This window comes from Budorcas taxicolor, chromosome 1 (genome assembly GCF_023091745.1).
Source record: "Budorcas taxicolor isolate Tak-1 chromosome 1, Takin1.1, whole genome shotgun sequence".
Classification (NCBI taxonomy): Eukaryota; Metazoa; Chordata; class Mammalia; order Artiodactyla; family Bovidae; genus Budorcas; species Budorcas taxicolor.
In genome coordinates, this window is record NC_068910.1 from 21,366,425 (window position 1) to 21,392,636 (window position 26,212).

The window sequence follows — 26,212 nt, forward strand, 5'->3', positions numbered from 1 at the left end:
TTATTGTCTTTGTCCATTCGATTTCTTAAGAACTCGAATTTTGCCATAATATATCAATCCGTGTCTTTTTAACATAGCCCTCAATCATCTTCCTCGAAGGCACGTGAACGTGTTCCCACTTTCTGTTTATAAGTGACTCTTATTCATACACAGTTTACTACAGCAGTTCCATTTACAAAAGTAAATATTAACATGATTTCTGTGCTTGACAGCATGAGAATAAATGAGAGTATTAGCAAGCATGCCACCGTGATGTTAGGTGAGGGCAGTATACAGATCGGTTAAGATTACTTAATTAATATTCAACAGCATCTCAGCCACCCGCCTGTTCTAGCCTCCCCTAGCATTTTGAGCTGCACACCATAGACAAACTCCTTGTCACTCCAGTGTGATTACAGAGCCATTGAACTGAATTTGAAGACAGTGACTTGGTTCCTAATCCCTGTGTATCAGTATTTGGTTCCCTGTGTATCAGTATTTGGTAGTTTCATAATCATGGGCTTCCCTGATAGCTCAGTTGGTAAAGAGTCTGCCTGCAATGCAGGAGACATTGGTTCAATTCCTGGGTCGGGAAGATCCCCTGGAGAAGGGATAGGCTACCCACTCCAGTATTCTGGCCTTGAGAATTCCATGGACTGTATAGTCCATGGGGTTGCAAAGAGTCAGACACAACTGAGCGGCTTCCACTTTCACTTCCATAATCCCAGGTTTCCATAGGAGTCTGCATATTGTCCTGCGGCCCTACTGTCACCCATGCCCCATCAGTTACAGTGATGCTGAGGGAAGTGTTACCATAAGCCAAGGACCCTGGATGAGAACAGGGTCTCATCTCAAGCTCGCCAGAGATGTCCAGTTTGACCCAGGTGTCTAGAGGCTTCAGAAAGTCTCCTGTAAGCAGATCCAGATGCCTGCCATCGGCAACAGTGGGCAGTGGAGTTCCAGACAGCTACGAGATAGAGTCTTCCTGGACTGGAGGTCAGCACTTAGCTTTTGAAAAGTATCTTGCATCTAAATTATTCTCAGCTTCCTGTTAGAGGGGCAGAAAGAGATCTGAGTAAGGAAATTGTGAGGATGTGTCAGAGGCTTATACCCAGGAAAACAGGAGGAGCAGAAAAGAAAGCCTTTCTGCAGAAGACTGGTCCTTCTGGGTGATTCTTGCAAAGAAATGAGAGGCCAGGAGGGAGAACCTGGAGGGCTCCTGCTTATCTCTGTAGTTGGCTACGTTTTGTTTGAATAGGAAGCCTCTGTAGCTTGAGTCTATTTATTAACAGCGGGCACCACTAGAGCAGCTGGGGGTGTGTGGGGGGTGGGGGGGTTTTCATTGTCAAGAGGGCCAATTAAACACCCCAGTCTGTCCTGTGCTGGCAGCATGTGTGTTCCCATGGGGAGCTCTGGGGACTGGTGTTGATGGCTTTCGCATCTCAGTCCGTATCTGCTACAACTTGACTGGAAGATGTCCTTGGTACATAGGCTGTGCTGTCTCAAGAGTAGGATTTTTGATTTCTGAAAAAGTCTCTCTGCAAAGTATCTGCCTGACTTGAAAGAATGGAAAATTGTTTTTAGAAATTTCAGTCTAACACCCATTGTTCGTGACTGTAAGCTGAAAACATCTATGGGTTTTTAAAAGCCCGGCTGATCCATACATACATACATATCCAGTCCTGCCACGAGGCCTTCAGACCCTGAATGGGTTCTGGGCCCCAGGCAGTGGGGTGTGGTCTTGAAACCAAGGAGCTTCTAGCCAGGATCTATGTGCATCTGATTACATGGAGAGGAATGTAGGGTATCATCCTCTTGACTTCTAGTCAAAGCTTTCTTATACATCTTAAAACACAGGAGCCCGTGTTGGTTTTCTCAGAAGAGATGAATGAATGGAGAGTAGTACAGAAAGCCTGTTTCCACTTAGCTACCTAGAGCTTCCTGTAAGATGCACATAGTGGACCACCTTTGGTCAAGAAAGGAGGCGGTTGGCTTGTATTCAGGGACTGTGTTGTATGAGATGTGCGTACCTTTCCGTGTCAGACTTCAAGGTGAGAGAAAAGGTGAGAGATGCTTACTCTGTGAGAGGCTTAGGTAAAGTGGGACCCACAGACTCACGTCTTCTGTTTCATTTTCATTCTGATCCAGCTCCCACTTGAGTTGAACTGAGGAAAAGTCTCTCCTGCCAACTTGGAATGCCTCTTCATTGCGTCCATCTGGGAGCATTCAGTGAACGTGTGGTGGAACTCTTTATTGTGGTACTTGCTTCCTAGGGGTGGGTTTTAGAAAGCCCTCTAACTCGACTGGTTTTCATTGTTCAAGTGGCAGGACGCTTGGAATTGAGGACATCAGAACATCATGAACTACTTGACAGTCAAGTTCGTATCTATAACTGGAATTCCTTCATGGAAACTAAAATTTATTTTGCTGGCAGACAAGCAGAGCCAGAAAGCCACAAAGGTGGCTTAAAAGGTAGCGGTAGGAGGAACAACTTTCATTTGAGAAATCTGACTTTTTTCTGTGCTCTGAAGCTTGTTTTACATACAGTGGCAGCACGCTTGGTCTCTCTTAGAGAATTCCGTCCTATGTCTGGGAACTTAGGTTCTCACAGAAACAAAGCAGAAGACCTTCCATGGTTTTGTTCAAGCTTTGTGCAATACAGGTTTTCTTTCTGTGTTTGAGATGAGTTATGTTAACATCCTTGAATTCTTACTCCAGTTTCATTTTCTCATACAGGACCCTTTAAATTCTAGAGTCTTCACTGGGCATTTTTAAGGTGGCACCACCCAGGATTGTTTTATTTCTTTAGGGGTTTCTTAGGGCCTAGAGACTCTAGGGAACCATTTTCACTCTTGCAGTGGTCCTTCACCAGAGACAATCACACCCGAATTTGGGGATAATTTTTGCAGAAGACACAGATCTGTGTACCCACCCTGGGCCTGCCCAGCTAAAATCGCCAGGAATGGGGCTCATCCAACATGGGATTTTAAAAGCTGGCCAAGGCGAAGAGCAATGGGCTGCTGAGTGATAACCACTACTTGATTGAAACTTCAGTGGGGAGTGTTCTTGTATGTGTGAGAGAGAGATTGAGAGAGAGGGGCTGATTGACTTCAGGACCCTCCAAAACTAAGGTGAACTTAAAAATTTGTAAATTGAATGTAAAATAGATAGCCAACAAGAATTTGCTGTATGGCTCAGGAAACTCAAACAAGGGCTCTGTGTCAATCTAGAGGAGTGGGATGGGGCAGGAAATGGGAGGGAGGTTCAAAAGGGAAGGGATATGTATATACCTATGGCTGATTCATGTTGAAGTTTGACAGGAAACAGCAAAATTCTATAAAGCAATTATCCTTCAATAAAAAAATAAATTACAAAAGAAAAAAAAGAGTAGTAGAAAGTAAGGTTAAACCAAGTAATTTTATTTGCCTTTTTTGTTTGTTTTTGCTCTTACTAATTGGAGTTGTGAAGTGAGCCTTTTCTCCTCTTCTTTTGCTTAGCTGGTTTCCACATCTGAAAATGGCTTAGCTAGTTGAGCATGGGAGTAAATACTATATTTGTAATCTTAAAGAAATAAAGAGAGATTATTAGAGAAAAAACAGATTCCTAAATTGGGAAGCACAGGGTGTCAGGAAAATACCTGCTGAAAGGTGGATGAGAGGAAGTAAAAGATAACTAATTTAGATCATTACTGAGCCAGTCAGGGTTAGTTGGGGAAAAAAAAGGATGTTTTCAAGTTCTTAAACCAGACATGATGGGAGGGGCAGAGAAAAAGGAAAGTAAGAAAAGGGGGAAGAGGCGAATACAAAATTTATGGTGAGTATCCAGGAGACTGTAATTTGTAGTTAAACTTAAAAATGTTTTTTTATTTTTTTTTCCTATTCCAAACACAACTGACTTATTTCCCTGTTGGAGATACTGACAGAAACAAATGCTCAGTGTGAAGAAATAAGGTTATAGGACGGCTCTTGATCCAAAGAATCTGTTTCCTTCAAGGAGAGATGTTAGAGTCAGTAACTTGAAGGAGAATTGAACCTAAATAGAACTTTGAAATTGCACACTTGGTGACACACTGAGGCATCTTCAGAAATTTTATCTCTGTTTTCCTGAGTTCAGAATTAGAGACAATACTGCCTCTTGGAACACATCACAATTTAGATATTTAGAGGCATTAAAACTCACACTTTCTTTTCATCTTGTCCAAAATCTCTTGCCTTTACTTTTTTAATTCCTGGATACTACTGAAGGTTTAAAGAAAAAAAAAAAGGCAGAAAAACCCCAAAAACATCTCATGAGCCTTCTCTGAGATGAGCAAGTCAAATAAAATGTCGTGTGGTGATGACTCTGAACCAGCCACTTTTCTTAGGCATGAAACCCACAGTGTAGAATTTGTACCCAGAGAAGACTCATCTCCACGTGGTCAATGGTAGTGGAAAGGAGGCCACAACCCAGCAAAATTACCAGTCTCTTGACTTCTCTAGTGGCTCAGATGGTAAAGTAAGTGTCTACAGTGTGAGAGACCCAGGTTCAATCCCTGGGTTGGGAAGATCCCCTGGAGAAGAAAATGGCAATCTGCTGGGAGCCAGCGTGGAGAATCCCACCCATGGCAAAGGTCATGAGGAAGAGGCCTGACGGGAAAAGGCGAGATCAGGACTCGGTCCCTCAACTTGCTCGAGCATCTACCCCGAACCAGAATCTGTCTGTCTTATTATTTTATGTCTTTCACCAGCTCTTCTGACATTAGCAGGGGTCTGTCCCTGACCAAAAGAGTTAACATTGGGCTTTAGTTTCTAAATCTCCTGGGCATGAAAGGAGTGTTTCAAACCCTCTGTTAGCATTCTAGCTTACATGGCAGCTTTATCCAGACTCTTGCAACATTGTTGAACCTATGCAATGCTTGGCTGCCAAGTTCTCACATCCCTTATCCATTGTGTTCCTGGGAGTGCATATAGTCAGGATGTAGAAGAGGCAAGTAATAGCCTTAGCATTAGCAACATCAGACTTTGAGTTAATAAGTTCTTGCTTTGCTGTCACCTGCTGAATCTTTGCTCCATAAGAATGTAACTCTGTACTTTCAGGGTGATGCAGGCGAAGAATTTAAGAAGAAACACTTTAAGGGAAAATCACTGTTCTGATGTCCCGGCTGGCCAACCTTTATCAAAAGGAGGTCATGGAATATCAACAGGCCTCCGGAATAAAAGATGATGTACAAAAAATAAGACTTTTGCAGGAAGGAACCTGATATCGATAAAAGTTATTACTGATGGAATGTTGAGTTGACTCTGCATTTTTTTCACCTTGCTGTATGTATAACTCAGGGTATAAAAGCCCCGAGAAGAATAAAGTAAATGGGCCTTGCTCAAAGAAGCTTGCTCACCCCGTGTCTCTTTCTTTATCTCTTTATCTATCTTTCTTCATTCACCGACGTCGTCCATCCTGAGGATATCCCTGGACTCTGCTGAGGCTGGACCTCGGCAATGGCACCCTGTTCAGGGCGAAAGAAAGAGACACGGAGTGACCAAGCTTCTTTGAGCGAGGCCCATTTACATTATTCTTCTCGGGGCTTTTATACCCTGAGTTATACATACAGCAAGGTGAAAAAATGCAGAGTCAACTCAACATTCCATCAGTAATAACTTTTATCGATATCAGGTTCCTTCCTGCAAAAGTCTTATTTTTTGTACATCATCTTTTATTCCGGAGGCCTGTTGATATTCCATGACCTCCTTTTGATAAAGGTTGGCCAGCCGGGACATCAGAACAGTGATTTTCCCTTAAAGTGTTTCTTCTTAAATTCTTAGCCTGCGTCACCCTGAAAGTACAGAGTTACATTCTTATGGAGCAAAGATTCAGCAGGTGACAGCAAAGAAAGAACTTATTAACTCAAAGTCTGATGTTGCTAATGCTAAGGCTATTACTTGCTTCTTCTACATCCTGACTATATGCACTCCCAGGAACACAATGGATAAGGGATGTGAGAACTTGGCAGCAAGCATTGCATAGGCTCAACAATGTTGCAAGAGTCTGGATAAAGCTGCCATGTAAGCTAGAATGCTAACAGAGGGTTTGAAACACTCCTTTCATGCCCAGGAGATTTAGAAACTAAAGCCCAATGTTAACTCTTTTGGTCAGGGACAGACCCCTGCTAATGTCAGAAGAGCTGGTGAAAGACATAAAATAATAAGACAGACAGATTCTGGTTCGGGGGTAGATGCTCGAGCAAGTTGAGGGGGTCCCTTGAGTCCTGATCTCGCCTTTGCCCGTCAGGCCTCTTCCTCATGACCTTTGCCATGGGTGGGATTCTCCACACTGGCTCCCAGCAGCAATCCACTCCAGTATATTGCCTGGAAAATCCCATGGACAGAGGAGCCTGGAAGGCTACAGTCTGTGGGGTCGCAAAGAGTCGGATACGACTGAGCGACTTCACTTCACTTGACCAAAGTAGACTCCCCCATCAACGGTTATTCAAGAAATAAGAAGTTAAACATCTAATAGTGTAGTGTGTCCATAAAGTGGAGAAGTAAGCAGACTGAGGATGTCAGTTCATATTTGTTATCAAGGAGATATGTATAATATGATCTCCTTTTGTTAAAACTGTCTGCCTGTCGGTATGTGGATGAGATTACAGCAGTAGCCCCTGATGGCGCTCCTTGCTCCGTTCTTGCTGCCCTGTACTCCATTCATCATGTAGCAGCCAGAGCACGTGCTTTGAAGGGGATGAGTGAGAACGTTCCAGTCTGTGGATAAAAGCCTTCTGTTGGCTTTTCATTGCCCACAGATGCTAACAAAGTTTATGGCCTTGGATCTGGCATGACCTGCCTCTTGCCCACCTCTCTGGGTCTCCTCCTTTCCCTGCTGTTAAGTCTGCCTTCCTTTCAGTTCCAGCAATGGATAAGCTCACTCTATGCTAAGGCTCTTTAACCAGCTCCTGGATCTGCCTGGAATGGTCTTCCCTGCACCTTCCCATGACCCTTCCTCCTCAATCACGTGTCAGCTCTGAGGCCACCTCCTCAGGGAGGACCCCTCCTTCACCTCCCCCCTCAGTTAGCACCACCTCATCCTGTTGTATTTTGTTCATAGCTCTTGACGCTTTGAAACTGTTTGTTTACTTGTTTGTGGTTGATTTCCCCGAAAGAACATAAGCACCACTAGGGCGAGACCTTCTCTGTCTTTTGTTTATTGTTCTGCTCCCAGTTTGTCATTGTCAGTGATCAAAGAACAGTCACTAGATGAGGGAAAGTGTGCAATGATACACCCTGAAATAGCACTAGTGACGATTACCAAGAGAAGGATGAGGGTAACTTGGATTCTTTTTCTCCTGTTTTTCATTTGTATCAATAGTTCCTAATTTTTAATTACTCAAATGCTTAGCCAGGCTTAAGGAGGTGTTTTTAAAGCTCCCAGAAAGAGAGTGTGTTCTCTGCATGCACCATACTAAGCAGTGAGTGCTGAATAAATGTTCACCGGGTCCACTGAAACCTTTTTTCCGAGGGAAGACGTTTGCCACCGAGTTCTGTAGTTGGGTGCCCACCCGAGTCCGTGTGACCTGCCTCAGGGTGCGGATGTAGTGACCTCGGTCCCCGAGTTTCTGACCTTCATTCCCAGGGTGTGCTCTTCTCTGGCAATCCCAGAGTCCTTTGCTCCAGGGAAAATCCATTATAAACAGCCACATTTGGAGCATGTGATATGCTTCAGTCCATGCTACTTTTTCCAAAGAGGATATGGAGCCTCTGGCCTCACGTGTAACTGAGGGTCTGGGTGAACCGTCTGCCTGTTTTCTTCCAGGAAAAGAACCTGCCATGTCAATTCATGCTTTCCAAGTCGTTTGATGTTAACAGTTACTTGGCCAATGCTGATTGTTTTGACTAATACTTTATATTTTAGAAACCTTATCAGGTAGCGTAATTATGGTCTTAGAATAGTTAATTCTTTGTTGTGTGGTATCTTTTTTGCACTTTTCCCCCCCTTTGTGCATAGTTCAAATCTGAGCTGGTAAACTGGGCCATTCTTTTCACTCACTATCATACAGTACTCTTTTGGGCTACTAAATACTTCAGTGGTCCAGTATCTTAAGAAAAATAGATACTCCTCACCTATGGCAGTGGGTGGTTACAGTTTTAGGTGGTTGGCAAAGTCTCATCCTCTGTGTTTTAACTCTAAGGTTGCATTCTGGAAATCTGTGTAAACTGGGGACAGGGACATGGGAGGTGGCAGGGATGGAGAAATAGAAAATTTGATGAAGAGCTTGGAAACAAAGAAACTATTACATGAAATCACAAAATCATGGTTTTTTCTTTTCACATGTATCTGCTTCATTTCACATGCAGTAGAAGATCCTGTCACTACTGTAGCCCTAAAATACTTTGTACATTTCATGTCCTTGTAGCTTAAGTCAGACTGACTGTTCCTTCCAAATTTAGGGGTAGACAGCTAGACGGTGAGTGGTGAAAACGTGTTCTATTATTTATACTACAAATGCCAGGCAGTTCATAGGAAAAAACTATTGTTCAGTGCTCTGCAAGAGCAGTCCCGTGAGATGTGTGCCAGGAGAGGGAGTGATTTATGTTCCGGAGCCCCTCATGGCAGGGAGCAGCCCTCCAGACTGCTTCCATAGCCGTGCCTGGGCATGCAGTTGGTTAGAACTACTTCCTGTCTGAACACAGGCGCCACTGAAAGGAAAACACTTCCCAGTGGGATGTGTGATCCTTCTTGATTGTGTGTAGTTACAACAGCTCCGTGCAAACCTACAGTTCCAATAATCTGCAGAACTCAGAGGCTTCCTCACTCCCACCAAGATCTTCTGTACTCTCTGAGGTTCCCTGGTATTTCCTCTTCCCCCCCAAATCCCTCTGCTTTGGCTTCGTAGAAACAGGAAACACCCAACAGAATCATCGCAAGAGTACTTGGGATCAGGTGAGCCAAGACAACTCCAAAGAAAAGTTGACTTACTCCCGTGGTAGGGATACCCATCGGCTACCCCTGAAAAAGTGGAGCTCTAATTGGGTTTACCCGGGGCTCTTGGGAGACGCCAGAGGAGTGGCCTGGGTCCCTGGGACCCCGAGCACCAGAAGGCTGCCGCCTGCTTGTCTCAAAGACCCAGCAGTGGGGCCAGCTATTGTGAAGCCCCTCTGCCAGATGAACAGGGACCCGTCTCTGGTCACAATAGCCATTCACGCTGAGCAGCCTCATTAAATATTCAGCCGGTGCTTCCGGCAGCTCATTAGGGCCGCAGTGAGCAGTGACGTGGCTGCGGGAACACCGAGGGCCGGCCGGCGGCAGCAGGCAGAGGCTGAGCGAGCCGCCGATGGCTTTTCTGCTCCCCGCCTGTCCAGTGATGACCAGTGTCTGCTCCCTGCTTTGTCTCAAGTCCAGGTAAAAATCAAACAGAACCCCTGACATACAGACGACACTCGACAGCGTTGGGTGCTGGTCTCTGACGTGATCTGGCTAGGGTGCTTGCCCCTGGAAGCCCTCTGACCCCCTTCAGGAGCTGTCTGGGGCTCGGGGTGGGGCCTCCGCTGAGCGCTAACAGTGAGGTGCTGTTGTGTGCTTGGGCCGTTCCATGACTGCATTTGGGAGGGTTCGAGGTATCGTTTGAACTTGGTGCTGAGAGTTTACAATAGCGAATAATTCTTCCTCTGGAGCAGGTTGAATTGGGGAAGATTGTGAGCTAATCCTTGCAGTTTATACAGCGAGTTTCCTCAGTTCATGCCAACTTTTCATGTGTCTGAGTGGCTCATGACTAAGTCGTGTCCCTTTTATCTCTCAGGATGGGTATAGTGTAAAAAAAAGTGGATATTCTTCAGCGGCAGTTGGGGGGGGGGGTCCTTCCGATCGGCTGGACATTGTCCTCCTGTATCTTGTTCCTTTCCCGTGGGTGTGTACTCAGTGCTGGGTGAAATAGAAAGCTGGGAGAGTCTGAAAGAAGAATTGAAAGATGGTGAACTCAGACAAAGTGTGTTTCTCTTCTCTCACTGTTTGCTTTTCTCTTTCCTGCACAGAAAATGTTTTCAGACGGCTCATTTCTATGTGGAAGATAGCAGTTCACCTCGGGTGGTCCCCAATGAAAGTATTCCAATCATTCCTATTCTGGGTAAGTAAGACACAACTCCTGTTTCCAGTGGGCTAATGGTTTTTCTTTTTTTGTTCTCAGTGTTATGCGACAGCCATGACCAGATATAATTTTTCTAGTCTTTTCCAGCTTGCCCAGTCTAAGAGAGCCTTAATTTAATGAGATCTTTGCTCCTTTACATCTCTTCCATGTAATGAAATCATCTTTCAGAGAACAGATGACTATGAGTTCACATAATATAGAGTCTCATGAAGAAAGGGAAGAAAGAGTAGAAAAAAGGGGAAAACATACTTATGTACTTGCAGTCTACTTGGACTCGATTTTGTTAGGACAGGCAATGTGTGCTTGCTTTTAAAAAAAAAATTGAAATACTGTTATATATTTTAAAGTTTTATTCTAAGATTCCTTACTCTGAAAATAATTACATGATGGTTGAAAGTTTTCGTACTCAGGCTCTTTGTATGGGGGTCTAGAACGATGTTCTTGGTCTGGTATCTGTTTCATTTGTCCTTGATACAAGTAGGAAATGCTCAGGTGCTGTTGGGGTAGGGATTGGTGAAAAGTGTTAGTCACTCAGTCATGTCCGACTCTTTATGAAATCATGGCCCATAGCCTTCCAGCCTCCTCTGTCCTTGGAATTCTCCAGGCAAGAATACTGCAGTGGGTAGCCATCCCCTTCTCTGGGGATGTTCCCGACCCAGGGATCAAACCCAGGTCTCCTGCATTGCAGGCCAGGACTCTAGTAAATCTTAGCTAATGCCACAGATGTGAGAAGTTCATTAGTGGCTTAGCTCTGGTAGATGGTGTGAGTGATTTGAAGGTGGCCCCCATCGTTTTTTGGGTTTCTTTGGTGGCTCAGATGGTAAAGAATCTGCCTGCAATGTGGGAGACCCAAGTTTGATCCCTGGGTCAGGAAGATGCTTGGAGAAGGGAATGGCTACGCACCTCCAATATTCTTGCCTGGAGAATTCCATGGACAGAGGAACCTGGTGGGCTACAGTCCATGGGGTTGAAAAGAGTCAGACACAACTGAGCCACTAACACTCACTTCTTTTCTTTTCCATCGTTTTTATTTGGTGTCCCCTTCCTGTTGTGCCAGAATCAAATGTTCTTTCTCTGGGTTGCATTCTGCACTTGGAAACACATATTTTCAGATATCTTATACATTCATCCTTTTGTATTTTATAATGGAGTAGTATAGCCTATTAACAATGTTGTCACGGTTTCAGGTATACGATAAAGCGATTCAGCCAGACGTAATACATGTCTCCATTCTCCCCTAAACTCCCCTCCCACCCAGGCTGCCAGGTAACACTGAGCAGAGTTCCCTGTGCTATACAGTAGGTCCTTGCTGGCGATCTGTTTTATTTAAATATTTATTTTACTCATTAGTCTGCACTGGGTTTTAGTTGTTGGATCTTTAGTTGACATATGGGATCTAGTTCCCTGACCAGGAATTGAACCCGGGCCGCCTGCATTGGGGGCATAAAGTCTTAACCAGTGGACCACCAGGGAAGTCCCAGTTATCCATTTTACTTATAGCAATGTGTACGCAGATCCTCTTGACATCATTCTTTTGTAAGCAGAGGTGCCATCTCCTACTCCCCTGCAGACCTGGATCCCAGCTGTCTGCCTCATTCTCTAGAATGGTTTTCTTCACCATCTAGTACACCATACATTTCACTTGGTTTGTGGTCTCCCCCAACTACAATGAGAGCTTCCTAAAGGCAAATGGATGTCATCTTAGTGCAAGAATAAATACCTGGCACATGGTAGGGATTCTCGAACTCTCTGGATGAATGATGAATATGAGCAAAGCTTCCTTACAGTTCTTTCAAGACCTTTGCTATGAGGCTCGGAGATGCAGTACTTTTCTGAGTCCCCGGAAGGAATGCTACTGTTGTCTGCACGTCCTCTCTAGATATGGTTGTGGTCGGGGACTGCTTTGGCCCTGTATGTCTCTCTATGTTAAGACATTAGATATTGCTGGAATTGGCCATGTTCTTGCCATTCTGTGAGCTTCTCTCATTAAAGCTTGTCACACAGCAAAGAGAGGGTAGCAGAAAAGTCTCTGGGTAAGTCCCCTACTGGGTCATTCTGTGGCTGCCAAACAATTCCCATACAGATGGGTAGGTTTTGTGTTACGTTTGTTCTTCTCCACTAACCCTCACCCTTTATTACATTCTTTGCCTTTTGAGAGGAGGCAGACAGGAACCAGCCCCCCATCCCCATGGAATAAGTTTTGTTGACTCTACCACATTTGTGCAGCAGTGCGTGTATAATCATTTTCCTCTCGCATCACCTAGAATATGTGTTGACCTCTGGAAAATGCCTGGGGCCTCTCCCCTCTGAATTGATTCAGCCAACAAACACAGCTGTTGGGTAGCTGTGCAATTGAAATCCATTTTAAAAGGTTAAGTGGTGAGAGATACTTCTTGCACTGTCTTTGCATTTTTAGTTTCTTTCCCCCTGGATGGGGAATCAGAAAGCCAAGGATCTCACCCTGCCTCCACCATGAAACCTAGGTCAATGACTTGACCTCTCTGAGCCTAGTTTCCAGAATCTGCAAAGTGAGCAGGAAATTAAAGATTAGATGAAGTGGTATGTGTCAGGGCAGTTTGGAAAGATTCATGGAAGCCAGAGTTGTCAGCTTTGGATATCTCCTTCCCAAATCGTGGTATCCTTCTTCCCAGCATCTGTAGACAGCAAGCATTTTCACAATCCCCAGGTTAAAACTGTCCCAAACACGGATCCACATACACTGGGTGCAGCCAGCTTCACCGCGTTCTTGGGCTTGGATTTTAGGACTTGTAGATTCCTGGGATCCTCAGAAAATGCCATCAGTTGTGGCTGCGTTGCCACACCTCTAAGTAGGTGTCTTAGACCAGAAATGCTCTTTGAATGTTCTCTGCTTCATTTCCCAGCAACAAGTAAAAAACTCACAGTCCAACAACATACCTATTTAAATGTGAGATTCTCACTCACTGAAGGTAGAAATATGTGGAAGGAACAATTCCATGGCGTAAGATTCTCCACTAACTGAGAAATCCATGGAATCCAGTTGAATCTTCCTTGGTGTAGTAGATGCATCCTTTTTTTGAAATAAGATATTTAATATAGGTCCCTGTGCTATATAGTAAATCTTTGTTGCTTATCTAGTTGATTAATGTTTTGGCCATGCCGCAAGGCATGTGGGGTCTTAGTTCCCCAACCAGGGATCAAACCCTTGCCCTGTGCATTGCAAGTGAAGTGTCCTAACCATTGGACTGCTAGGGAAATCCTAGTAGACATCCCCTCGATGAGTTGTGACACATTTGTGAGAATGAATGACTTGAAATGCTGTAGTGTTAGAGGACTTAGCTGGTGAAACCAAACGTGAGGCTGCTCTTCTAGTGTTTCCTCAGGTTTTTATAGATAGCAGTAGCCTTCTGTGGGGGTGTGCCTAGACAGAAAACTTACTTCACCCTTCACTGAGAAGTTACCTTATATGACCTTTCTTTAAAAATCTTTCAACCAGATCACAATCCCTTGTTTTTCTTAAAACTACAGAGTCCTATTTACTAAATTTGTAACATAGTTTATAATTTCATTGTAACGATCCATGATTGTATTTATTCTTAAGGTTTCTTCCAGTTATTACAGGATGGTTGTCTTGCATAAGAAAAGGCAATGTAAGGAAAACATGAATTTCTAAACTATCACCAGTTTTTTTATACTCTATTAAGTTTCAGCACAATTTTTCTTTAACTGAGACCTCCTTAGTACCCTGTTAAATGATTTACCTTAGGAATTATCTGATTTTTATAATTTTTTTAGTGTGGACCAGTTCTGCAGTCTTTATTGAATTTGTTACAGCACTGCTTCTGTTTCATGTCTTGGTTTTTTGGCCATGAGGCATATGGGATCTCAAGTCCCCAAACGGATCAAATCTGTACCTCCTGCATTGGAAGGCGAAATCTTAACCATTGGACTGCCAGGGAAGTTCCTCTAATTGTTTTTATGTCTAAAAATAGTAGGATATTTATTGAATTAATACGGACTACTTACCCTGCCCACTGGATTTCACTCATTCTTTGTCCATATTCGAAACCTAAGAGGAAGACTTCTAGGCCCTAGATGTATCAACTTCAGTTATTTCATCATTTGAACCCCTCACTTTCTATCACTGATTTTTCGAAAAAGATATTTCCAGACAATGACCAGTAAACTGAACCATTACACAGTTTTGAAGTGTGGGCAACAGAGTGAGACTGAAAATTCAGCTACTGAACTGTTGTAGAGTCCCTAAGTCATCATTATAACAGGTGTAACATACTGATCCAAGAACTTACTTTGCACTTAGCCTTCCTCAGAAAATATCATCATCATCTGATATTTATTGAGCATTTATTGATCAAAACTATGTGGTTTATGTTTTTTTTTTTTTCCAACATCAATTTTAGGGAAAGTGGTGCAGTCCATACCCCCATTTCACAGATGAAGAAACCGAGGCTGAGAGACATCCTTTTATTTGCCCAAGGTTGCATGGATAAATGGCGGGCTAGCATTGGAATTCTATGTGTGACTTCAAAGCACAGATGCTTAGAAATGGCTCTGCCACCTCTTGGCATATTCCTCTGCCAGTTCTGATATCTGAGGATTTCAGTCTCATTTGGATTTTGCTTCCTTAAATCAAGGCTTGTATCTTCAAATACATGTGGACTGTTCTCTTAAAATTTTTTTCTGGATATTCTTCTTTGAGTAGCACTGACCACTTGCTTTTCCACTAAATTCCCCTTCATCCTCCATGAGAGCATTTCATCATTCTTCTGTTGAAGTTTCTTCCATATCAAAAAAAAACAAACAAACAAACCAAAACTCTCCTCTTTGTTTCCTAGTCATCTTTATTCTTTTCTTTCCTAAGAAGAAGACTCTCCCCACCACCACCAATATCGCCATTCCCTGTACCAAGTAGGAATTTGAGATTGATTGATTGATTGATTTTATGCTCCAGGTCTTAGTTGCCACACATGGGGTCTTCACTCCTTGTTGGGGCATACTGACTCTTCTGATTGTGGCATGCAAGCTCTTAGTTTCGGCATGTGGAGTCTAATTCCCTGACCAGGAATTGAACCCGCGCCCCCTGCATTGGGACCGCAGAGTCTTAACCACGGGGCTGCTAGGGAAATCCCGGGGCTGTATGATTTAAATGACTTGGAGAACAGCTCAAAAACATGTTGAATTTTGAATAAATTTAGACTCTAAATCACCAATTTTTGGGTGATTCTGCTGTGGTTCAAATTCACGGATAAACAGCTCTGATCTTGAAATCCCAAAGCGTAAGTAGAACCAGCAAGTTACACTGGCTCTTAAAAAAATATTATAAAATAGACGAAAGGTTAAGGAAAGCTTTGCTAACCTTTTGATACTCATCTCTTGGAGATAGATGCTTACAGGAACCTTTGAGGAAATTTGAGTTATCAGATTTACTAGCTCTAACTGAAATTTAGCAATTTAGACTCTTCATAGTGTCCTGGTTTAATTGGCAAAGATAGTGCTGTAAGAAGGAAGACTTTTTTTTTCACCTAAATCCTGTACAGTGTGGAAATTGTAAACCCAATATGGCAGTGAAGGTTGGTTAGCCAAGCATATGAGAGAGAACTCCTTATGTAAACATTTTACCAGACAGTTCCAATCACTAGAGAAGTGATGTCAATTCTTTTATTAGGAATTTTTTTTTTAATTCATTCATTTCTTTGGCTGTGCTGGGTCTTGGTTGCGGCATGTGGGATCTTGAGTTACAAAATCCAGGATCTTTAGTTGTGGCATACAGACTCTAGTTCCCTAACCAAGGATTGAACCCGGGTCCCCTGCATTGGGAGCAAAGAGTCTTAGCCACTGGACCACCAGGATAGTCCCTATCAGGAAATTTTTTTAATTGTGAAATCTGCTATGTGTATAATGCTTGAGAAAAGCACGCAGTCTTCTTCCAGATAAGTTAAATTGTGACTTCTTCAGGAGAATGAAAGGGGCTTTGACTCTTCATACGTCCCACTAATCACTTTTCAAAATCAAATGTTCCATGCTCACTGGTCTCCCATTGTTACTCTGGGAAGATAAAGCACAGTTGAATGTTAAGACCTAGCTATCAGCCCCGTTCTGGTAGTGTGTCTTCTAAGATATTGAAGTAGTCACAAACTTCTGTCCTTTAAGACCACCATCATCATCATTATTTTGGCCACGCTGTGCAGCTTGCAAGATTTTAGTTCCCCAACCAGGGATTGAACCCACGCCATGGCAGTTGATCCATATTATTATTAAATTGATGTTATTATTATTAATATCTGCAAGTATTTTTTAAAAATCTACTGTTTCCGTCTTAGGGGTAATCTTTTGAAACACCAAGCTTGCGTTATATTTTCACTGCAGTTATTAATGAATTACATTTTCACTCTAATTCTTAATGAAACATTATATATGGTATGTCATCTGCAAATTATATTCAGTGTATTATGCCACTTATTCTTTTAGACTTTGATCATATGTAGCTTTTTAAAATTAGAACTCAGCTCATTGAATTAGCCTGTTTATAGAGCATGTTGAAAGGGCTTTTCCAAATGTGCCTACTGTCAAACACAAATGTCCTTATAAATGTTTTTCTCTGGAAACTAGAAGCTCTAACTTTCTAACAAGAACATTACAAAACAAAATGTTGCTGCTAACCAGTAGTTTAGAAATCCAGAAATGATTCGTGCCTTTCCCGCAGTTAAAACACATCTTAATAATTTGAAGGTCACTGGCTTCAGCAGGGTGTCAGCACATAAAGGGGTTTTAAACATGCAGTTTAAAACCCTTGGGATTAAACCAACCTTGTTGGCATATTTTATTTATACAGAGATTATCTCCAAAGGAGATTCATTGGTCTTTTGACTATAATGAAGCCCTTTCTTTATTGACTTCATTGTGTCATAAATGAAAAGAGATTTCTTTTTTATGGCAGGAAATAAAATGTCCTCATCTCCACAGCACTCCTTGCATCCTAAGAGTCTAATTTAGATAAAAATCTATTGTGTCCTAAATCAGGAGCTAAAACATCTCAGTAATCATATTTGCTATTTGCTTTATCTTCTTAAGTTGACACAGGTATTACCAAGCACAGAGAGAGGCCTGAACTTGGCTTCTGAGATGAGAGGCTGATCCTTCCTCAGAAAGGAAGGAGACTGTTCTCAACATTAAGGTCTGTCCACTACAGGGCTGGTTAGCAGTCCCTGAAAACAGCCCAGTCATGGGGCTTGGGGTCAGGAAGATGCCTGAGTATGACTGAACTGGACCCAAGTACTAGGCTCTCCCTACCCTCATATCGATTTGGTTGGGATTTGGAACAGGGTTGAAGGAAATGCTAAGTGTTAAATGAAGTTTGCACAGATTGGCCTCAGTAAGTGACTGAAGGCCTTCTGGAATCTTCATGGTAAATTTATATGTATACCCAGAGCCTGCCAGAGTAAACAAGCAGCGATAATTTTCTGAAAACAGACCTTAGGCCAGTCAACCCCACAGCTAAGCTTCTTGGAAGGCAGGAAGGTAAATACCATGGTGTTTTATTTACCTGGCATCTTCAGGGTGACCAGAATATCAGTGTGAATTTTCCAGGTAAACCAGAGTTTACCTATGAAGCCAAAATGATTCATTTCAGCTCATTTTTGTTGGAGAACTTCTTTAACACGTATTGTATGCTTTTCTGCCCTCTCACTGTGTATGTTCAGTTTAAGACCTAGAGAGGTCACATTAAGGCCCAAGAAGCCAGCTTTGGGGTCAGCCTGGCCCAGCCAATTGATGGCAGTGGACCTTGGCCAGGTTCTTTGTTTCTCCTAGCCCCCAGATCATAGGATCTCGCATGCATAGCGATTCTCACCTCATAGTAAATCACAGCTTTACTATGATTTACTATGGCACTTACTAAATGCCAAGCTCTCTGGTAAGTACTTATGTTTTCCAGTTTGTTCTGCATAGCTCTCTGAATTAGCTGGTTCTGATTCCCAATTAGATGAGGAACTACAGTCACAGAGAGGTAAGGTCCTGTATCACCAGGCTGACTGATTCTGGCTTTTTCCATTTACACCACTATCTCTGGGTACCTGATGCACAGGAAGCATTCTGGCCGCAGTGGCAGGTGAGAATAAGGGCTACACAGTTACACTGAGTTGCAGTCTAAAGACCCTACCACCCTGCAGCGTGCTAGGCGAGGCCCTCTGCAGCGCCCCCCTGTGGTGGATGTTCAGGGACCACCTCAGGTGCTGATTTTTTTTCTTTGCAATTTCAAAGGAAAAATTGCTGAGTTTTTCCTTTTGGTTTATCTGTTGTTCCTTAATACTAAGAGTCTGCAAATTTAGCATGGGTGAGTTTTCTCTAACGGAATGAGTCTGAGCATGCAAGCACAACAGAGATATAACCACAGATTTTAGAAGCAACTTTTCTTTTTTTTCTTTCTGTTTTTATTGAAGTATAGTTGATTCACAATGTTGTGCTAGTTTCTGGTGTACAGCAAAGTGATTCAGTTATATAGACACACCCATGTATATGTATTCATTTTCATGTTCTTTTCTGTTATAGTTTATTGCAAGATATTGAATATAGTTCCCTGTGCTATATAGTAGGACCTTACTGTTTACCCCTTCTATATATAGTAGTGTATATATGTCAGTCCCAAACTCCTGATTTATCCCTCCTCCGTTCACTTCCCCCTTTGGTAACTGCATGTTTGTTTTCTGTCTTGTGACTCTGTGTCCATTTTATAAATAAATTTGTCTGTATCACATTTTAGATTCTACGTGTAAATAATATCATATGGTGTTTGTCTTTTTCTTTCTGACTTCCTTCACTCAGTATGACAGTCTCTAGGTCCATCCATGTTGCTGCAGATGACAAAATTTTATTATTTGTTATGGGTAAGCTGTATTCCCATTGTGGGGGTGTGTGTATATATATATATATATATTACTGTTATCTTCATTCATTTGTCAATGGACACTTAGTTTGTAAAAGCAACTTTTCTTTATGTTCACATGCATTTTTCTCTATTTTTTACAGTTTTGCATTTGAGGTCAACATAAACCAGCTCTTTCCTCCCTCTTGGAATCTCTCACGTTCATACTTTGTTTTCAGCGGAGGTTCAGCCTCTTAAAATGCTCTGCTTTTGATCCATATGAACCAGAAACTAATTTCAGGCTTGATCAGAAGTGGTACATAAGGATGTTTTGTTGTGGACTGACCAAAATAAAGGACCTCTTATGTGCTGGATTTAATTCCAACCACAAAAGGCTAAAATCTTGGAACAAAGTATAAATAATGTTATTTAAGACCAACAAGCCCACTTTTCCTGATCCTCAACTAACTGTATCAAATATTTTGTAACAGGGTAATGTAGTGGTGATAGTACTTATCCCATTTTTGCCTTATTTAAACCTTTGGTATCTGAAAGCTCTATACTTAAAAATACTGGCACAAAATTATACTGTGTAGAAACATCTTATCAGATTAACAGACACGCTCTGCCTAATTGCTTGCTTTTCCTTGCAACTGTGTTCTGAGAATGAAGGCAGTGTGTCCCATCACATGGAAGCACAGGCTTTGGGCTTAATACACCAGGATTCGAATGTCAGCTCTGCTGCTTAGTAATGGCGTCGCTTTGGACAAGTTGCCTCAGGTTCCTTACGTGTAAATTGAAGACAACGGCATCCTCTGTGCCTAGTCCTTGTGAAGATAAGTGTATGCAAAAGGCTGAGCATAATCCCTGGCAGTCAGTAAGGGCTTCCTTCACATTTGTTTCAACTCTGTCATTAGACATTTCACTGTGTCATAGTCATCCAACGTCTAACCTGTGGTCAGTGAAACCATCTTTGTTTTTGTTTAAATCGTTTATTTATTTGTCTGTGCCAGGTCTTAATTACAGCACGTAGGATCTTCATTTGTGGCATGGGAACTCTTAGCTGTGGCATATGGGATCTAGCTCCCTGACTCGCCCAGGGATGGAACCTGTACCCTCTGCATTGGGGGATGCTGAGTCTTAGCCACTGGACCACCAAGGAAGTCCCAAGGCATCTTTACTTTGATTCCAGCTCTTTTCCTCTTCTTCATGTCCCTCCCTGTTCACCAAGTTATCAAACCCATCCGTTTTAAGACACTGGCAGTCTTCACCTTGTCATTTCACATGGTCCTTGCTCTCACTTTCTTATGTTCAGCAGAACACATGTTGCCCTTGAGCAGACACCATCTCGCTAATATCTGGCTGAGTCCTAGGTGCTCACTAAACACCTCTTCCAGTGGTTTCCCCTTCACTGTGACCTAGACGACAGCCACTCTCTCCCACCAGAAGCACTCTTTGCCTGGCTCTCCAGCCAGCCGCCACCGCCATGCTCCAGGCTTCAGTCCATCTTTCCAAGCTTGTGTTTTCAACTCTTAAGATGAGTATTGAAAACAGTGCCTATCTCTTAGGGATGTTGGGAGGAATGAGTGCTTATAAACACATGTAAAGGGCACAGAAGGTGCCTGGTCCATAGTGCTGCTGATAGTTGTGACATTTGTTAATGAAACTCGGCTGTATAGGTGGAAATAACATCTCACAGATGGGTATCTTCTTGTAACACAGACTTTCTGCAGATATAAACTGAGCAGATCAGGTCTACAATGCTGTCCTAATTGCTTGGCCTTCTGGCTAGTTAGAGTAATTTTATAATTATCTGGCTCATGTTGAGAGAAATTTAATAGGAAACCAGTGTAAGAGGAAAACTATTAGGACTTCTAATTAGCTTCAGCCTTATATTTATCTTAATATCGAAGGAAAAAAGATTTACGACCCTTCAGTTTCATTTATGTTGATTGAAAGACAAAAATGTGTTATCTGGATGGTCACTATACCATGCGTGTTTATGTGTGTGTATATATCTTTCTGTTTGGTTGTTTGGTAGTTTTGTGACGTTACCAGTGGTGCTTGGAAACCTAGAGGATTGTGATTAGACTTCTTTGGATAAAGAACCAAATTTGAGAGACTAGTGAGTCGTGTATTTCCATATGCAGTTCTCGAACTGAGCTCTGCTGGGTCTTGCTGCTTCTAACCGTGGGAGGAATGGACCGACTGATTTATAGGCATGTGTAGTGTTAGCTTAGATAGTGTAGTTGAGCATTTTGTAGGAAAAAATAATAAATTGTTAACCTTAAAGTGATTTTTTTTTTTTAGTGACTCAAGCAGGACTCTGCCCTTTAAAACACTGTGGTATGTACCTTGGAGTAAAATAACTCTGAAGCTGAACTACAGTCTTATTTTGAACTAGAGTCCGTGTACTTAATCATGGCATGCGTGCCTGCTAAGTCGCTTCAGTTGTGTCTGACTCTTTATGACCTCATGGACTGTAGCCTGCCAGGCTTATCTGTCCATGAGATTTTCCAGGCAAGAATACTGGAATGGGTTGCCATACCCTCCTCCAGGGAATCTTTCCGACCCAGATTTGGAACCCACATCTCTTGATATCTTCTGCATTGGCAGGAGGGTTCTTAACCACTAATGCTACCTGGGAGTCCATGTACTTAATCATGGCACCTGAAGTTTATTGGGGATTTCCAGTTCTAAACTATCATTACAGAATAAATGTTGCCCTCAACCTAGTACACTATTTTTTTAACCTTATTTTGTACTGGGGTATAGGTAAAGAATTCACCTGCAGTGCAGGAGACGCAAGTTCCATCCCTGGGCGGGAAGATCCCCTGGAGGAGGAAATGGCAACCCACTCCAGTATTCTTGCCTGGAAAATCCCATGGATGGAGGAGCCTGCTGGGTTACAGTCCATGGGGTCTCAAAGAGTCAGACATGACTGAAGTGACTGGACACAAGTGCACATAGCCGATTAACAGTTTCGTGATAGTTTCAGGTAGGTGCAAGGGGACTCAGGCACACAACCTATAAACTATTAACCATGTCACTCCACTCTTGGAAACAGTGTCTTTCATGAAATGTCTTTCATTTCAAAATAGGAGAAAAGTGTTGCCTGCAGTCTGTAGGCTGGAGTGTTTGTGGGGCCAGGTTGTGTCCCATCTTATTTATGTTGCCTCTTGTTCAAAGATGAGTTTATTCTTGGGTTAACCTCTTAGATACACTCTAGTTTTGTACACATTAGCCTTTTCTCTACTTAAGATCTTTTCTTTGCCACTTGATCTTTATTATAGAATTTGCTTACTTCTAAACATTTTAAGTGAAGTGCTCAGATAATTTGGGAAATTTTTCTTGAACTGTGCATTCTGCTAAATATTCCGGGGAAACATTTTGGCTCAGCTCACTTTGTTAATGCCGGTTACATCATTATGGGCGCTATAGATTTCTTGGGCGTGCAAAATGATTGCATATTCATGAACATCTTCAATCCTGAAATATTTGTAAATAACTTGGCAATTTTTTTTTTCATAAGGAGGCCTGTTAAAATGATTAGGTCTTTAATGGTTCACACAGAAAGAATTGGTACTTACAAAGCACCCCCATTTGATAAGTCACATTTCTTCGCTAGGCAGTCTGGATTACGAACGTTTATAAGTCACCTTCCTTAAAGTATATGAGAGACGCTTCTTTTCCTCTTAGGAATGATTCAAGTTTGAAAATGTCAATAGATGCAAAAAGCCACCCTTAGAGCTTTGCTCTCTCGAAAGAAAGTCGAGAAGGAATGACATAGTCAATGTTAGCTGTCACCAGATGAAGAGAAATCAGATTGTCAAGCCTGGATCTCTAACACTCTTGCCAAAGTAGGACCTCATTTACACATACAGATCTTCATACCCTTTGCTAAGAAAAGCATCTGTGGCAGTTTAGATGTTTGTGCGTTTGCCAAAGATCTTTCACTCTGAATAAAGTAAATGTCATGTCTGTTGTTTATCTCAAATTCAGCAGAGTATTTTTAAAAGGAAATATTTGTGGGGGAGGGGCGAGGGAAGGAGAGAAGGGGGAGGTCGGGCAGCTCCAGTGGGTGGGGTGTGGCCGTCCTCAAGGTGCAGAGCAGAGCTGGGTAAATCAGCGTAAAACGCGCACAAGGCTCACAAACTGAAAACGTCCTTTTGAAGTGACAGCATTACAAATAAATTGGAATGTGGAGTCTTCCCGAATTTGTACCTAGTTCTGTCAACACCAAAAGAAAATCCAGTTAATTCCATCAAACTGGTTGTTTGGCATTGTGTAGACACAGCTGTCTCGCACGAAAATTGTGAACACGTAAACGTAGATGGCAGTGTACCCAAAGCCAGCTGGTTCAATGGCACCTGTCTGGGACTGTCTGTGATTGTGTATAAAGATTGCATAGACTTCAAAGATCAGAAACAGAACTGAGTTGTTCCAACTTCAAGCTGGACCCCACTGAACAGCAAATTCTTGAAAAACCTGGGTCGTGATAACATTTCTTAACAAACAAGTACACTTGGTAAATTCAATTTTAGTTAAAAGTATGATGTGGTGCTTTAAGTATGTAAATTTCCTTGAATATGAAAACTAAAGGTAATTCTTTATAGACCATTTTAAAAACCATACTTAGCTGTTCAGTTCAGTTCAGTTCAGTCACTCAGTCGACTCTTTGCAACCCCATGAATTGCAGCACGCTAGGCCTCCCTGTCCATCACCTACTCCTGGAGTTTACTCAAACTCATGTCCATCGAGTCGGTGATGCCATCCAGCCATCTCATCCTCTCTCGTCTCCTTCTCCTCCTGCCCCCAATCCCTCCCAGCATCAGAGTGTTTTCCAATAAGCATTCAAAAATCATAATGAGACCCTAATGTCAAGTAGATCCAGAGAAGGCATTTTTCTGAAAGATGCCTATTTCCGGTAATACAATTATATCACTCTTTGTAGAAATCAAACACCTGTCTTCAGGAATTCCCTTATTGGTGTCATTTGTTTCTGAAAGAAATCTATGTGACTCTGAATATTATTTTATTCCTACAGATGACATGGAAGCCATTCCTGTCAAACAGTTTGTTAAACACATCGGTGAGCTCTATTCTAATAACCAGCACGGGTTCTCCGAGGATTTTGAGGTATGCTTTAAAACTGGACGTTCCTTTCCAGAAAGCTAACTCTTCTTTTACAGGGATTTGTTTGTAAACTTTAAATGAATGTATCTCGAGCGTCACAAAAGCAGTCACTGAAGAAAGTGGGGACTGGCTGTCTTTTCCTTACACTGAGAGTTCTCACGGGCCTTCCTTTCCCAGTACAAGTGAGTAAAGAGAGTTGGCTGCACACTTCCTGAACATGCACTTCTATGAGAGAACAGACTCAGTGGCAGGAAACAGGCAGACTCGGATTCTGCCTCCTGCATTCTCACTGGGACAGCGGCCATCATGCAGAGGACAGGCTCCTAATGCCACATCCGTTCTGGGAGGCACACGGTGCAGGGGAGACCACAGGTTGTCAGTCTGAGGAGTCGGATGCCGGCTCCACCAGGCATGATCGTTCTGGAGTCAGTCATTTCACCTGTGATCCCCAGTTTCCTCATTTTTTACGATTTTCTTTATTTATGTGGCTGTGCTGGGTCTTTGCAGCTTCACAGGCTTTCTCTCACTATGGGGAGCAGGGGTCCCTTTCTAGTTGCGATACATCGGCTTCTTATTGTGACAACTTCTGGTTTTGCAGAGGACAAGCTCTAGGGTGTGCGGGCTTCGGTCGGTGCGGCTCCCAGGCGCTGAAGCACAGGCTCAGTAGCTGTGGCACACAGGCTTTAGCTATTCCATGGCACGGGGGACCTTCCCAGACCAGGGATCGAGCCCGTGTCTTCTACACTGGCAGGCGGATTCTTCACCACCCAGCCACCAGGGAAGCCCCCCCCGGCCCTTCATTTTTTAAAATGGCAGCAACATCCTACCCCAACCATGTTGGCAGAAATGAATGATGAACATCCAGGAGAGTGCTAGGTTAACAGTTGCTACTGCTAAGGCACTTCAGTTGTGTCTGACTCTGCATGACCCCATGGACCGCAACCCACCAGGCTCCTCCGTCCATGAGATTTTCCAGGCAAGAGTACTGGAGTGGGCTGCGATTGCCTTCTCTGTTAACAGTTAAGCCCGTGCAAAAGTGGATTGTTCTTGTTTTCGCAATTCTTAAGCCCTGGAGAGGAGACACGGGTGAGCAGAGCCTCCTGATTTTGAGAGCTGGTGTGCAGGGAACAAGGAAGGTAGAGAGCAGCGCGCACGGCCCTGCCAGCTCCGGGTCCCGCGCCAGCTCGGCAGTGACAGGGTGTCAATGAGGAGCTATTAAACAGACTGCCCTTTTCTTCACTGAGGCGCTTCACTGAGGCACATCTCTGGCAGCACGAGTGGTGCTGAGGGGGCCAAGTTTTCGTGGCAGCTCAGCTGTCTTCTAGCTTTGTGGGTAAGTCAGTTCCTTTCTGTCTCATTTCTCCTTTAAAATGGAAATGACGCCGAGGGTGCTAACCTGCCCACCTCTTTTCACAAAATTGGTCCGGGGGCTCACTTGGAATAATGGAAGGGAAGCCCTTGGAGATCACCTAGGAGCCATACGGCTGGGAGGCTCAATTATTTTCGCACGGAGGAAGAGAGAGGAAAAAAGAAGACCAGAAGCCCTGTTTCTATGCAAATTGGGGAGTCCCTGAAGGCCATCCTAAAGGCAATTATATTGACAACTTGTTTTAAACGAAGTCCCTCTCCTAGCTTTTTGGTTCTTTGTTTTATTTCTGGAGCAGAAGCAGAGCAAAGGTGGTAGAGAGAAGGACCCCTCTGATGTATTCTGCAGAGTCATATGTTTCCTGGAAAAAGCAAAAACACATGTCCAGTGCTTAATGCGGCTATTAGATGCTGACCCAAAAAAAGGTACCTGTCCAAGTACAGAGCACATGGTGTGAAGTCAGACATTTTGCATTCATGAGGACAGCACATGTGTGGAGTGTTCGAGTGATTTAGTTCAATTGACTGTTGGCTGGATGACTGAGCAAGAATATTGAGGCATTTAACAATGTTGATGGTATTCCGGACAAACATTCATCCTCTCGAGACGAGAATTTGATCAGGATGATCAAATGCAGCTCCAGTTTCTCAATTATTTATGATTTGAGACCCCAGTGCTATTCATCACAGCTGGTTTTGACACCATTTAATTATTCAAAATAATCAGCTACACCTCTGTAAACTGGCTCTGACTTAAAATG

The 26,212-nt window shown here is 43.0% G+C and overlaps 1 protein-coding gene across 2 annotated transcripts in view; it reads left to right on the plus strand.

The window, feature by feature from the left end:
* Nucleotides 1-26,212, plus strand: part of PTPRG (protein tyrosine phosphatase receptor type G) — a 768,800-nt gene that overhangs the window by 698,320 nt on the left and 44,268 nt on the right. For both annotated transcript variants that reach the window (XM_052648333.1, XM_052648342.1), the window contains 2 exons: nucleotides 9,978-10,069; nucleotides 23,998-24,089. In XM_052648333.1, the coding sequence (XP_052504293.1) occupies nucleotides 9,978-10,069; nucleotides 23,998-24,089 (184 nt within the window). The remainder of the gene's footprint in view (nucleotides 1-9,977; nucleotides 10,070-23,997; nucleotides 24,090-26,212) is intronic.